Source organism: Gymnogyps californianus, chromosome 3 (genome assembly GCF_018139145.2).
Source record: "Gymnogyps californianus isolate 813 chromosome 3, ASM1813914v2, whole genome shotgun sequence".
NCBI lineage: Eukaryota > Metazoa > Chordata > Aves > Accipitriformes > Cathartidae > Gymnogyps > Gymnogyps californianus.
In genome coordinates, this window is record NC_059473.1 from 92,464,719 (window position 1) to 92,480,869 (window position 16,151).

Genomic DNA, 16,151 nt, shown 5'->3' on the forward strand with positions numbered 1-16,151 from the left:
TGCCCTGCTGGTAGTGTGAAACTACGACACAGTGGAAAGTGTTTCCCTTTTTCAAAAAACTTCCATAGTCCTTATCAGTCTAATACTTGAGCACCTTAGAGAAATCAGTGAACCTCAATAATGCTACAAGGAGCTGAAGAGATTGATTTAGATAACAGAAACTATGTAAGGGGAAAACCAGGCATCTTACATAAATTCGTCGTGTGTGTTCTGAAGTCAACAGAAAGATATAGGCACTTCAAAAGATCCAGCATCTGTTTGGATGGTTTTCTTCAAGTGAGATAAATGTCTCTCTATTGACTAAAAAGGGACCAAAGATGACTGGCTTAGAGGATGCATCTCACTTTTAAATGCTCCTAGAAGTGAGATCAATACCACACAAAGGCGTATTCTTAAGACCTCTGAGGAGTTTGAAGCAGAACCAAAAAGTACATCTAGCGCTCTCACAGCCTACTCCAATAGTTTAACCACTGGACAGTCTATTATGTGTTTTATTTATATTATTACTATTGATATTATTTATTATTTATATATATTAATATTATATATATTTTATATTATACTATTATTTTTATATTATTAACTTTATTTTATTAGCACGTGTTGTGTTTATCTCTTTACTATCACTGAACCACCATATATATACTACAACATACATAATAAAAGAAATGGTAAAGGGGGAAAAATATATATGTAGCAGCTCTTAACATAAGTTTATGCAAAATGGTAACCAGATGGGAGAAAATTCTTTTTAAGCATCTAATTCTAGTAAAACCACATACTGTGCCTTAGAACAATTCTTTGCTGTTTCGAGAAGTGTGGTCAGCTTAGCAGAATGGGGCTATATATGGCTATATAGAAAATAATCCACATTAGACCAAGGCATTGTATCTGCAGGGAGGAAGCAAAGAGCTAGTACGTGCTGTTAAATTAACACTGTCAAGAAAATAGACAGCTATCTCATATTAAGCTTTTCTTTGCTGAAAAAGTACATTTGTTCCTAAAAACAGCAATACAATAAGCAGAAGATTTGATTTAGAACAAGGAAACAGAAAGGGACGCAAAGAACATCCATGGGCAACTCGTATGCCACGGACAGGATAGTTGCCACCTCCTTCAGTCGAGGTTATTCCCAGTGCAAGTGTTTGCTTTCCTTTAGTACTTTCATTGGCCACTGGGAGGAAATTAGTGCGTGGGGAATGGAAGAGTTCATCAATTGGAGAAAAACGTCTTTGCTATCAGCTGATAAGTGATTTTGCCTGCAGGGGGCTGCTAAAAGTCCCACGTGAAGAGCCCACAGAAGTATATCACTGGAAAAGGACAAAGTTGTCAGCTTGGGTAGACGTCTGTTGCTTGGAGGCCATCGTTTTCTGTGAAGTCCTTGTGGCCAGGTAGCTGCAAGCCAAATTCAAAGAGTCTCGTTGATCACGCTTTAGATTCGGATTTCAGCTACAGCTATCACACATCCTAGATCCACGCCAAGCCCCAGTGGGGACCTCATAAAAGTTCAGCATCTGGATCAAATGGCTGCTTCAGGTGCAGCCGATGATTTTGTAAGGTTTGAATTTGTTTTCACTAGTGCTGTTGTCTTTCAGGTAAATCGACACAGTTTGCACGCGAAGAGGCTGTACTGTTTTTCCTAACCGCATTTTATGATTACTGGCAAATAATAGCTTTAACCTCTTGCAGAGAGGAACAGAATGACTCTGGCATACAACTGATCTGAGTAGACAGCTCAAAGCTGCGATCTACTCTTTCAGTCAATATAAACTGACAGTGTGATTATGTACCTTCAAAAGAGGAATGCGCTTTGGAACGGCTCAGGAAATACTTACCAAGTGTAATTATTATTTAAACAGAGCACTCACAGAAATCTCATCACTCAAACATGTGGATGAGGTGTTATATCCTAGTAGTCCTTCCTTGGTGATGGAAATAACATTTTCATGTTTAGATAGTGTTAAAGCTTGTTTTTAAAAATGCTTCAGTGGAAATACAATAAACATGTTGTTTCCATGCTTGATGTTTGTTATGCTTGCTATTCAAAACAGCTATTTGTTTTTCCCGTTTTTCTGCAGCAGTTAAGATCATGGATGAACCAGAATCATCAGGTGATGACATTTTAGTTACAGCCAGCACTTACGAAACATTGCCTTTCTTTATTGGTTCAAGTGATGTCTCTACCACGCAGCCTGAGGATGTTATTACAGACGTGCTACCACCAGACCAAGCAGCACCGCTGCCTGCAGCAACCAGCCCATCCTACAGCCACTCTGAGATCATCGAACAGTCCCTTGAATTACCAGATTCCTCAGTGCCCGCATCTGAGAGCGTTCCTCCCGATGGCACTGGGACAGGAGTGCAGGATATTGCTGCCGAGTTAGATCACGTCGGTGTGATGAGCACAGCAGCACTGGATGAAGCGGAGCATGGCAGCGGTTATATCTCAGTGCTGACAACTGAGCCTGCAGAAGCCACCCCAGCTCCTACGCTGAAGTATGTAACTACCAGCTCCATGACAACCGCAGCCAAAGGCAAAGAGCTAGTGGTTTTCTTCAGCCTAAGGGTAACCAACATGCACTTTTCTGATGACCTCTTCAATAGGAGTTCGCCAGAATACAAAGCACTAGAACAACAGTTCATGCAATTGGTGGGTGAAAATCAACTTGAACAACATATGCAATAGTCTGGCACAGTTTAAAGAAATACACTGAAGAGCACAGTATTTTAACAATATCAGATCCTACTACAATTCAGTCTGATAAGCTGTATTTTTAAAGGATCCATGAGCCTGGGATGCTCTCGGGGTATGAAGAAAGAGTTCATGAAGTCAGTGATGAAAATTTTCACTTGTTCAAGAGACTCCAGATATATGCCTGGCCTGTAATTTATTTGGCTTTTTCTTAGATTCACGTCAACAGTATAGCAGTGCTGATTACATCTAAGGCTTGTGTCTACATGCTGGATTTAAAAATAGGTCTTTTAAAATATATCATAGCTTAGCAGGGGGAATGTGATTAGATATGGATTTTCTCTATGGGTACAATAGTGCAGCAGGTCAGCTCAGTAACATGCCTATTATACTATGCCCTAACCTGCCTGGATTGAACGTTTGAAAATAATTAAAGTTGGCTTTTGAGTGAGGTGAATTTTTTCTCTTCCAGACGAATCAACTCCCCAGCTGCTGTGCATTTCATTACAGGGGAAATTGCTACCCATCCATCTCCATATATTATGGAGAAAGACACAAAGTCCAGTTTAACAATTGTATTAAATTCAGAGAAATAAGTGTGTAATGTGTGTACTTCATAATGAAAAGTGGCTATAAGAAAAATTAATAGCAGGTAGACATTGACAGTAAGTTAAAATAAAGGCAAATTTCTGTTTTGCAGCTACTTCCATACCTTCAGTCGAACCTTACAGGTTTTAAGCATCTGGAAATACTTAACTTCAGGAACGGAAGTGTGATTGTGAATAGCAAAATGAAATTTGCCAGGACAGTGCCATACAACATCACGGAAGCAGTACACTGCGTTTTGGAAGATTTCTGTGATGCTGCGGCCCAACGCCTCAATTTGGAGATTGACAGCTATTCCCTGGATATTGAGCCAGGTAAGATTGCATTACTATGTGTGTGCAGAATCAAAACCAAGCAGATAATCTTTTCCAGATTGTTACAGCTTCAGAAGTATTACTGTTTTGGAAATAACAGTATTAGCAATAGTATCCCAGTGATCAGGAGTAATAAGAAAAACCAAGATGTTGCAAATTATCTGCAGACATATTTTCATACTATAATGAAATGCTGGGTGGAGGTGTTGGTCTGTGCATGTACACCAACTGCTTTTCAGAGCCAAATACAGTGAACTAAAAACTCTCTAGAATAAGGGCTGGGCGAAGACAGGTATAAAGAATGTTCACGTGCAGTTTACAGGAGTGACTTATGCAAATCTTGCACCTGAGTATGTAAACATAATTTCTGATGGTTTTTGCAATGTTGTAAGTAAACCATAGTTTAGAGCATCGTTAAATGTATTTTTAAAGGGCTACAGAGTTCTAGACAGAAGGAGATAATTTCCAGGAATAATTGGGTTCTACGGATACTCACTGACCAGAGCATGACTATATGTAGCACTCCATAGATTTGTAATTCCAGAATCCCTCCTGATTTAATACCTTTCAAGTCTGTAGTCTTTGTTAGTAGGAAGTCAGTAACAACATATGTGGACACTATTGTAATGTCAGAAGCTTAAAGTTTTCAAAAACTGTATTGTTTTATAAAATTGAAGCCTGGATCTATTTTCAGGTTCTGGTAATTATTTCAGGGCTGCATTTAATTTCATTGGCATGGAGAAGAACCATACCAATACCTTAGCATGCAGATGCCTTTAGCAGTTTTGCTTAAGCTCTCTTTTTATGTACAGGTCTCTGACAATTCCAGAAAAAAATCCATTTACAATTCATGCAGGCAGTTTCTAATATGTTTTCATTTTACGTATCTCCTTGTGGCCACGAAGAGCATAGGTAGTGTGTGGTAAAGAAAGTTAACAAAATCACAGTATTCAAACTTTCAAATACTGCCATGATAAACTGATGTTTTGCTGAATAAAGTATTAAATGAGTTCACTAGAAAGAGTGAACTTTGGGCTACCACACATTCTCTGCTTTGGTAGTAAATGTTCATTAAATGAAAATTAAAATAAGAAAGTTGCTAAAATGCAAACACAGAAAAATTTAAAAATCTTTCATCTTCATCTGTATCGGCTGCTTTACTGATGTGGTATTTCAACATTAATTCAAGAAAACGATAGCACAATGAGTTTGCTGAGGGAGCTGTTCTTTCAAGGCTTATGAGCAGTAGTAAAATGTCAAAATAGGAGAAATTACGTTTAGAAAGCCAGTTTATTCCCATAGAGGTGTTTCAAAGCCCTACTGGCTTTTCACTTCAGAAAAAAACCCAACCAACAAACAAAAAAAAACCCAACCTGTTTAGTAAATAGAGGTCATTTAAGCAAATTCCTATTTATTGTGAAAGTAAGAGCCATCTAGTGGTAATAATATTATACCAAATTGAAACACTGATGGGAACTGACAGTCCAAAATATATATCAAGACTCAGCAGCTGCAAAGGGCTGACTGCATTGGTCATAAATAATGCCATAAAGAATAACACAGTGGGCTTTTAAAACTACCTGCATGCATTATTTTTGTAGTCTAAACAAAGTGAAAACACAGAAAAGATGACAAAGCATGGCAGGTACGTAGCCCAATGCTTTATTAAGGAAAATGAAACATTATCACAAAAAAATGACCTCTAACCCAGCGAAATGCTCCTGCCAAGCTCTACTTGTCAAATAGAAACACACTGAGGCCTTTCCGCTTCTGAAAACTGCAGGGCTGTGGCACACAACGCCTGGTAATGTTTAGACAGAGCCTGTGTCTCCTTACTAGCAGTATCAACCTTTATTTCCACTACTATAAAGGTAAACTGTGACCATCAAAACTGGGGAGAGACTTACAGGGGACATGCAGTTAATGCGGCTGTTACTGTTCTAATCAAGTCCTCAATCATACAAACTCTTTTATTAGCCATTTTTCCTTTGGAAGTGTTCTGTTTTCGCTTGGAGTGCAATTCTGTATGGGGTAAGAAAAGAATCAGTAAGAATTAATATCCCCTTTTGATTTGCCAGTTGGTTTTGTTTCATTAGAGACTAAACTTTGTAATTCCCAATCAGTAGTATCAATGACCAGGGCAAAGTACTTGGAATTTTTTTCTTGGGGGTTTTGGTTTTGGTTTGGTTTTTTTTGTTTGGTTTTTTTTTTTTTTTTTTACATATAAGCAAGGGTTTGCCTGACAATAAAGTTACTTTGTAATTTATCGTATTACTTTGATGCTCAGTTGTTAGAGTTTACATGTACCTCCATTTACAGTCCAGGAGCAAAGCAGATCCCAAATCAACACGCACATTGTATATAGCAAACGGAAACTGAACATGTTAAAACTCACTAGTCTAAAATTCAAAAAAAGGAACTAGCCACAGAATTATAGAGGGGTTAAAAGTGAACAGCTCTGCTGGATTAATCTCTACCAGTTAAGCATATCCTAGTGTGTGTCTGAGATTTCCAGTACTACTGTAAATAATCCAATGCTCATTTTTCATTGAAATTAGTATTACTGAGCATCTAGTTCGGAGCATGATGTAGCTCCGGAAGAAAATTCTCAGCCCAGTTAGTACCTACAGGTACTAGCTGCAATATCCCATACAAATCTTCTTTTTAAACTACAGATTTTTCTTCTTAAGAGATTTTAAGCCCACATAACTAAAAAGGGCTGTGTAGCCCAGCTCATAGCTGGATATCTGCTCTCATTTCCTTCTCTGTGCTCTCTTTTCTCGTTTTTGTACACTTTTTTTTTTTTTTTGGCGCCTTTCTGGATTCACACATCTTATTGAAACTGTTTGCTGGCAAGAACAGAATTTGTATCCCCTGGTCTGCTTCTCATCTTTTGCCTTCTAAGGGCTTTACTCCACAGTACGCAGGAAACTGCCTCCATGAGACAAGATTGGCGGATGCAGCCCTCCTCCTCATCACCCCATCGGCACAAGCTGGGCAGAGCACTGGGTTAAAAATGACTCCTGCTGGGTCTTTTTTTCATTTCTAGTAAGAAGCAGAGAATGGGAATGGAGAAGTAGACTTGTGTGACAGCTGAAGTTAGGAATTTAAGCTGTCTCTGATTTGGGCCTTCCTGTGAACATCAGCAGGCTCATTTTCCCTTAATCTCACAGAGGCATCCCTTACTAATTTTTAAAAAACAAAACAAAAAAACCAGCAAGTTTTCCCAATGCTAACACATCACTTAAAAAGAAAAAAAAAGCCCTGCAAGCACGTATTTTCTCTAGACCATGCCAGTATTTCTAGGTTGCAGTCCTCATAGTATTGTGCAATATTCAATAATCTAATGCCCTCCCCTTGTCATGTCCTAAATTATGTGTTTAAGATCATTACAGCTGAAACTATTTCTTACACATATGCAAGGCTGTAGCATAATATCCACGAGTATAAAACTAGCGCTTACAGTAAAAAAAGGATAAACATATCCAAATGTGAAAATCCTTGTCAGTGAGATGAAAATAAAATCACAGCTTAATAGTGATGGGGTAAACAAATGTAGAAGTAAATATAAGCTTGCATGCTTGCTGTGTCATCTGCAGAAAGGAGGATGTGCGTCCTTTTACGCTAGACTACATCCTCCTATTAACATGCACAAGTAGCAGGCCGGTAAATGTGAATTGTTTTCTCTAGCTGCCACAAAGCCTGCCAAGTTACTTTGGGGTAACGCATCAGTTAATGATTTACCCATCCTTTACAGCTGATCAGGCAGACCCATGCAAATTCATGGCATGTGACGAGTTTTCTGAATGCATAATGAACGAGTGGACAAAAGAGGCCGACTGCCTTTGTAAACCTGGTTACGCAAGCCAAGACGGATTACCCTGTCGGAGCCTGTGCGAGTTGGAACCGCATCTTTGCGTCAATGGTGGGAAATGTGAGTTAGTTCCAGGAAGAGGAGCTGTCTGCAGGTAAATAAATGGTGCTTAACGTGAATTCTGTCAACAGACCCCTGATATGTCTATTGCATGAACAAGTAGGGCTGAGCATATATTTTTCAACAGCATAAACTACGCTAGTAAGCCAAGATCTCAATGTTCAGACACTTTAAGCTACATTGCAATACCCTTCTTCAGTATAAATAGTCTCACTATGGATAAATCCACTGCTGCCTGCTAGTGCACACAGAACATCATGATCTAGTTATTTTTTAAAGATGCTTTAGAAATTTATTGGAAATTCAGCATCATTGGCAGAGATGACATGTACAAAACCATGCATTCTTTTCAGATTTCCAAATATATCTTGGAAAAATGAAATAAACATTCACAGTTTTGCTATTGATTACATAGTAGTATTTCAAGAAATTACATTTTCCTAAGATGTATTAAAAAGGAAATCTATATTCTTATAAACACCCCTGTGAGCACTATTCTGATTCCAGACCATCCAATAAAGCACATGAAGGCTGAGGCTGCTTTCAGGGCTTTCTGGGAAAGACTTGAAGATCAGCAGCTCCTCCTAACTGCAAACACATTCCATAAGGATTTTTACATGAAATGATGTTAAGCCAATATTGAGAACTACCACAGTACTTCAACACATGAATTCTGTTTTAAAAGTATCAAGTTTCATCTCATTGCAAGACTAGAATATCCAGAGCCTTATGTGAAACTGTGTACTAGACTGCCACACGGTAGTTGACCAGCCACGTGTATAAGCAAGAGAGAAGTTACAATTCTTGCACTTGTTTATTCTCTCTTAATATTGACTTTAGTAGGTTAATGATATGTCTTTTAGCATGCTTAGGATTAATGTCAAAAAATAAGACTACTGAGCAAATTATTCATATGATAATTTCACTGTAACAACATAACTGCCATAATTCATTTTCTGCAGTGGGCGTCACAGAAATTATAATAGATTATATTGAATTCACTGCAGTTACTGCTAAATTCCTGACTTGCAGAGTCACAGTATTGCAGCTGCAGTATTTTGTACTAGAAATCAGCCTGAGCGCCAGAGGTCCTCTTCAGAACTTCACTGAAGTAGCAAAGGGTATAGCCTACTCCTCCAACACCAACGCACTAAGGAAAATAACACCCTTCCATTTCAGAAAAGCCCTGACTTGATGTACAGTAATAACCAAACCATCATTTGGAATGATAAAAGTATTAAAAATAACAAATGAAACTTCTTGTGAATAATAGCAAGTTACAAACAAACTTATCGCCAGTCTCAGACTGACAGCTTGCGCAAACTTGTACAGTCTGCAGAGAGAAAATTATGGCCTATTATTTGCTTTAGTCAAGCACTTGTTTTGCCTGTGAATTTACTCAGAACCACACTAGTTTTCCCACTAACTGGAACCCCTGTGTTATATAAAATACGGCAATCTTCTCCCTTGCTTTCAAGGGAGCTATTTGTAGTAGCACTCTTATTTCAGACCTTGCTACTCAGATTAAAATCACCAATAAACAGAATATAAGCTTTAAAGATGTGTTTAGACATTACTCCAAAACACACCTGAACTTCTAAGGTTCTAAACCGCAAATGTTATTTCAACTTCACCTGTGGGGCTAGACATTTGTCAGAGATGTTCCAAATGCAGAATTTCCTTAAAATTTGTAGGTTAGCAAAGAATAGATCGGTGTCTTTTTATTTAACACTCACTCTCACAAATCTAAGAATATTCTCTCCTCTATTATCAATCACATTATTTCATACAGACACATAACAATTAATTGTATTGGGAGTACTGTGCTTATATTTAATTGCAGATTTTCCTTTGTTTTCATTTGAGGTACTCTGTATTTTCTGCCTTCAAGTTCTGTACTTTTTTCTCTTCCTCTCCCTATTTTAGATGCCCTGTACGTAGACACGAGCTTTACCAAGGACAGCGCTGTGCAAAATTTGCTCCAGAACCCATACAACCCTTCATTTTTAAACCTCTCATTCTTGGCTTACTAAGCCTTGTTTTTCTTTTCATCATTTTAATTATTAAGTTAAGAAGAAAAAGCAAAAGAAACTCTAATTTGCAGTAAGCTGCTCACGATCTTTTTCTTCACATTTCAAAATATTCCTTTTTTTTTTTCTTTTGCAATTGAAAATCTTACCTAAACAAAAATGTTCTGCATTGTAGAAGTCCTACTCTCAACAGCTGCAGTTCAGAAAATGCTGTAAGGATTAATCCTGCTTTTGAACATGACGAACCCATAACTAGCTTTTGTCATACGGCTTGTAGCGTAAGTGCTTGTGTCAGTTCCTCAGAGATCACTGATCACGAAGCATTACATGAACTTGAAAACACAATTCAGCGTGGAGGTAAAATGCATGGAAATCCTTTTCTTACCCCTCAACAAACAGCCCCACCTCAAATAACAGGTCCCTCTTCATGTATTAACTCTACAACTAAATCAAATTTGATTCTAATCTCTTGCTTGGCAATTTCAGAACTAAAAATACTAATTCATTTATTTGTGTTCCACATTTCCTGCTGTGTAGGTTTCATAACAGGACTGTAGAACTGCTTTTCTTACAGCTCTCTTGCGTGGCTTTGGTGGTCCATCCTATCTGAGTGCTTTTTGTGATTTAGTGAAATAATTAATCTAGTGGTTTTCTGTTTTTTTTTTTTTTTTTTTAAACTGTTGTAGGTCACCAGACCAGTTTACAAAGCCAAGACTGACAAGTTAGTCTCTGAAATTCTTCACTTCCAGCATCAGCCAGGCAAAACCAAGGTTTGTGACTATTTTCAAGAGCTTTAAATATCTGTTGAGTTTCCTGTTTGTCAAGGTTACCGGGAAGCCTCTTTGTACTAATCCCATACAAAGAGAAGCTCGGGTGTTTTGGATGCTTGATATGACAACAACAATCCCTTCTTAAGTGCTTTTATGCAACAAAGTTCCATTCTGTACACCCATTTGCTAATGTGGCAGTCACTGAAACACAGGAAGGAAGAAAGAATATCTAAAATGACAACACAACACAAAATGCAAACCAAAGGGGAGGTTTTAAATAGCAGTAACAGATCATTTAAAAATAACTTGTGCCTGTTTAAGCTACGTAGAGTTTGAACAAGTAGGAATTCTAATTTGAGCAGAATACTGCTCATATCTCAAACATTACTTCAAGTTTTGCAACTTGAAACCTCTTGTATCCTGGGGGGGGGGGAAGGAAGGGGGGGAAGACAGGAGAAAAGCCGAGTCAAAAAATTCTCTAAAATTGCCAGACTGTCTCACTTCTGATGTATCTGAGTACGCTCTCTTGAAAGGTAGACGAAAAGCTTTTACTTTGCCATTTTCATTTTTCTCAATCACAGCCCAATTAGGAACAAAAAGGGTTTACTATAGCTGTTAGTACCCATTATTATTGAGGGGAGTATCACTACAGGATTGCGCCAGCACTACCTATATATTATGGGAGACAGGATACCGGGCTACGTGAATCTTTGGCACTTGAGACAGTACATTGTTATGTAAATAAAGGAACAAGTAATGATACCATATAGAAAGATTTATTTTCATTGATCATCATACTCAGGTCTGGTCTCTTCCAAGTACTCCAGGTCACAGTTACAGACCGAGCTGACAGTGGGGGGACTGGAACGCAGTGATAGAGATTGACAAGTCAGCAGGGAGCAGCAGTTCAGAAAAGCTCAAGAATGAATTGGCTTCACTCCTGATAAAAACAAGAGCATAGACGTCTGCAATTAGTATTTTACACCCATCTTAAAAGAAATCTGTCTGTGGGTAATTGTAGACCAATAAACTCTCATACCAGCTGAACTACTTAAAATTACTACTTACAAAAGTATTAAGTATTTTATGAAAGGAATAAAATGGCACATCTGTGGGAGAAAAGCAGGCCTGTGTCATCTAGATTCTATTTGAATTGTCAAAAGTAGATTGACAAAACTCAAGATCTAGTTAAGGAAATTTAGTGAGAAGTGAGGCAACCACAAAATAGAAACGGGTTTTAAAAAAATTAGGTGGTTTTGGCCTTTTTTCACCATTACGTAAGTTCAAAATGAGTGTTTACATCAGAGCCCTTACGCTGAACACGTTTTTAATGATTTGAAAAAGTCGATGGAGGAAGAAAAATGTATGTAGAACACAGCTTTCGTTAGCTGAAACTAAGAGCACCACTTCCATATCACAATCTAGAAAACTCCTTTGGGGCTAGGATTTTTAAAATAGAATATGGCACTTGAATTTTCAGGAGGAGGTGGATATCTAGAACTCTTAGGCCAAACTGAAAATTCCAGTCTTTAAATTCTGTTTTGCAATGTGTAATGACAGCAGTGCCAGCTTTTTAGGACATACTATCTACAGTACAGCTCTGTAGTTATAAGGGCGTATAAGAAAACATGCATAAAATTCCAGTAGAAGCTAAAATAACCTTCAATTCCTTCCTAAGCACAAAAAATGTCTCCAGTTTAGTTATAGGGTCACTACACAGAAAATGACTGCAAAACTTGGTTATCAGAGGGAGTTTTGTTTGGTTGGGTTTTTAGCCAATGAGTCATCCAGGAACTAAGAAACATGTTTCACGTCCAGGTGAAGAACTTGCTCTCCTTCTCTCCAAGCTCAGTAGAAAACACAAGTTCTTGCAAGCAGCTGAAAACCACAGCTACCTCTCTACATGGTTAGGTCTCTGGGAACTTGGTGTGTCTTGCTCCACAAATAGTGTAATACCAGGAATAAAATGACTGTGAGAGTCATCTTCCCCTGGGCCAAAGCAGAATGGGACAATAAGCTAGAATTTACACATTCAAGTGGATCACCTCGTTCAGACTGAGACATAAGGCCAACAAGTCCACAGCCAGTTGGCCTACTATGGCTGGGAGTCAAACACGCCAAAGTTCTCTAAAAATGATCCTGCTGATCCGACTCTGCTGCCTACCTCACCTACACATGCGCTCTTCTGCTCCTTTGAGATGAAAGCAGAAGACACAACCTCATTCAAAATGCCACTTCTCTTTTGTAGTATCTGCTGTCCCTGTTAGTGACTGTGCTGGACGTTCTCCGTTCAGTGCAAAAGGTGCTGAAAAATAAAGCACATTGCTTTTCAGCTGCAAAGGTCTTAGGTCAAGCTGTCCGTAGAGTCTACTATTTTTCAGTCGATCTAATGGATGCTATTCTAAAAACATCGTGTATTTGTGCTCGTACATGGCATGGGTGAGTAGGCTTCTTTTTCAAGATGTTATCTGGCAAAATTCAGTAATGGATCTAAACCTTGAAAAAGGATCTCATCTAAAGAGTCTTCACAAACTTTTCTAAGCTGGCAAAAGAACTGTGCTGCAACAGATACCACAGAAAATCAATTTTAACAAACTTAGATAAAACCTTAGAGGATCCAGAAATATTTGACACAAAATAGCCCAGAAGCATTAGAAATAAAGCACTGGATAAGAGGATGGTAGAATAATTTGTTTCATAATGCTGAATCTAATCGGCATGGACAAAGACCGCTTCATTTGATGTAATTCATATGAAGCCTAAAAGTCATTATAGACTCTCCCCAAGAAATACATAAAATACATCATTCTTTGCTCATCAAAACCAGTAACTGACACATAGCACGACCCTCTGAAAAACTGACTCTCAGCCACCAAGAAAGATGACTGACATTAAATTTGAGGCGAAAACAAAGACTGCCATTTGTTTCATTCTCATGTCAGTCACTTGGATCATCAAGCAAACAGTACTTTGGATTAAGACAATACAACAACAATACAAGTTAGCCTGTTAGATCTCCCCAACCAACATCAGAGATTTAGTGTTTCATGACCAGAATCACGGGGGAAAGACGACCTAAAATACCATACAGAGATGGAAGTGCGGTGCCCTTAGTTCGAGAATACCAGGCGACAGGTTTTACAAATATACAAGTTTGCACAGCACAGTTGCCACTCTTACACTTAAAACAACACATAGAAGCTGAACATCCCAAAGATTATTTTGTCCCACGTCTGCTGTAACTGTGAATCTTGTAGATACTTTAGATATGGCTTCTTTTGTAGCACATTGCAGTCTAATTATTTTACAGTCAAAAATATGTTCTTCAGATTATGATGGTATCCGTGGTACTTGTTTGCTATTTCAAGCAGAAGCACAGCATTGTTATACCAGGGAGGAAAAATAGTAATTTTACTCTGAGCTCAATGACTTAGTATGTAAAAAATAACTTCAGGATTAACTCAATTCTCCTTAAAATGGACTGGAGATTATCTCAACAGATTTTAGTGAGATCTTGCCTATTAGCAGTAGATAAATAATACATTTTCAAATTCAAAAATGCTTTTCAAATATCTTAAGAGAGTTTCTCTTACAGGTATTAAAAAAAGAAGGTCTGCATTATTCAAGACTGGACTTCAGGTTGATTATGCATATGAAGAAAATTCAAGGATTCCCAAAGATATAACATTTTAGCTCTGAGTACACATTAAAAAAATTTGTTTTATTAAAGAACAACAACATGACCGAGTTGACCAACTATTTCACCATGTCTAAAATTTGCCTAGTAAGAAGTCACCAGTGTTAAGATGCATGCATTAAGCATCCAGTGCTTACACATCTTAACTGTATTTTTATTTAAGAGCCGAGTGGTAGAAACAGATTTTGCTGAGAAGTGACTTTTTTCAACGTTGTATGTCACAACCTTTCTGGTAAAACATCGATGGAACTTTACCGCAGTTCTATACCCTTTTATTAACCTTCCTTATCTACACTAATATAAGTGGCAAACACGGAAATAAGAGCTGTCATTGACCAAAGGCCACATTAAAAGCATTTGGGAACTTTTTCATTCTCTCCCTACAACGCTCCCATTGCAAATCACACAGAAGTTGGGATTAATTTTTTTTAATGGTTTCTATGAACATCAGATTCCTCTTTTTCTGTTAATAAACACATTATGTATACATATGTACATATACACTTCACTGCTTAATTTCTGGTGACAGGTAAACTGTCAGGTTATCCTAAGACTTCCAACTTTTTGCTGAGGCACAATACCTGCAGTTTCATCTTTTCAGAACATGAGATTTATATTCACAAGCACCCTCCCAGTACCAAGTAGATTACAGAGTCGCACATAAGCACGTACGCTTTAAACTCAGTGTACACACAAATAATTTTGAGAGGTTACTATTAGTTTTTGTAGAAGAAATCTAAGCAGACAATGGGCAGCCATTAAGTATTTTATAGGCTTAGTAATTTGTGCTCTATGGATCCACAATCCTGATTCAAGTATGAGCATTACTTCACCTTGAACATCTTTTTCCCGAGCATATCTTTATTGATATGCTGCACCAGTGTTGTATGAATATGCAGGCACTGTTTGCTGCTTGGTGCATACCCGAAGTTGTACTTACAGCTCAAACTGAGCTTCTGCAAAGTTCATGACTATACTGGATGACAGCTCCGCATTCAGATGTGAAACCTGTGTGTATTCTGGATAGTAGCTGGTTTTAGTGACAATTCTTTTTACTTCGTACCACACAGTTACCACAGCAAAGACTGAACTTTAGTTTACCTTATTACGTACGCTCAAAAGAACTGTTGACAAATTCCAAACAATTAGCTGCACAAACAGATTTGCCTGCAGAACCACCAAAACTGGTGATTGTGTACAAATGAAGGCAATGCACCAAGAATACAAGGTTGAGTTTCTACAGCTGAAATAGTATTTTTACTTACTTTATTTAACTAGGAAAAAAAAAAAAAAAGAAACCTAAGATGTGGTTTTACACAGTAACACTTCAGAATAAAACTCTTAAATACTTCTTGCAGGGCACTGGAAGTCATCCCTGCCAACAAATGTTAGCTTTTCACTACTGCTCATGTAAGTTAAGAATGCATTAAGAATGCTGAAAGCATTCCATTTTTTTCCATTACAAATGTATTTTTGTATGTGTTTAGTATATTTCAATTCATACTAGTTATCACTAGTCAGATTAAAAAATAAGTAATTTTAAAATGTGTATTTTAATAATGATTATTCATGATTGTATTTATCACTCTCAACTATTCATTACCAAATACATTTGCTGGATGTAAGCCTTTTGTATTTCAATAAAATACAATAAAAATATTTACTTGAAAATTTCACAGGGAATTGAATTGGTATTTAATCTCACACTAAAACATATCATGTTATCTTAAAACTGATGTAAAGCTACAGTTGGAGATGAAAGCCATAAGGGAAGTGAAAGAAAATTGTATCTCCTAGATATCAAAGTCTGAATTACTTCAATCTTCTTAAATTAAAAAAATACCACTCTGATTTGGCCCTTAAGACAAGAAAGTTTGATAACACTTTTAAAAAAAAAAAAACAAAAACAAGACAAAAGCAACACCACATCTCCACCCCAAACATAAAGCTTTTCCTGCAGCATACAAACTCGAAGCATCCTAAGTGGTTTCACTAGTCACTGATTGTCATGATCTAAAATGAAAAAGATGCAAACAGTACACAGCACAGCAAATGATAAATATGCTGGAAGTGACAGCTATAAAGGTTAAAAAAATAGTAATAAAAGT

At 37.5% G+C, this 16,151-nt stretch overlaps 1 protein-coding gene across 1 annotated transcript in view; it reads left to right on the forward strand.

Annotated features, from left to right (window-relative positions):
- Positions 1-10,294, forward strand: part of IMPG1 (interphotoreceptor matrix proteoglycan 1) — a 62,579-nt gene extending 52,285 nt beyond the window's left edge. Inside the window, 6 exon segments of the mRNA XM_050894919.1 lie at positions 2,079-2,650; positions 3,393-3,612; positions 7,370-7,580; positions 9,473-9,649; positions 9,752-9,933; positions 10,263-10,294. Coding sequence (XP_050750876.1) covers positions 2,079-2,650; positions 3,393-3,612; positions 7,370-7,580; positions 9,473-9,649; positions 9,752-9,933; positions 10,263-10,294 — 1,394 coding nt within the window.
- Positions 10,295-16,151: the final 5,857 nt, after the last annotated feature.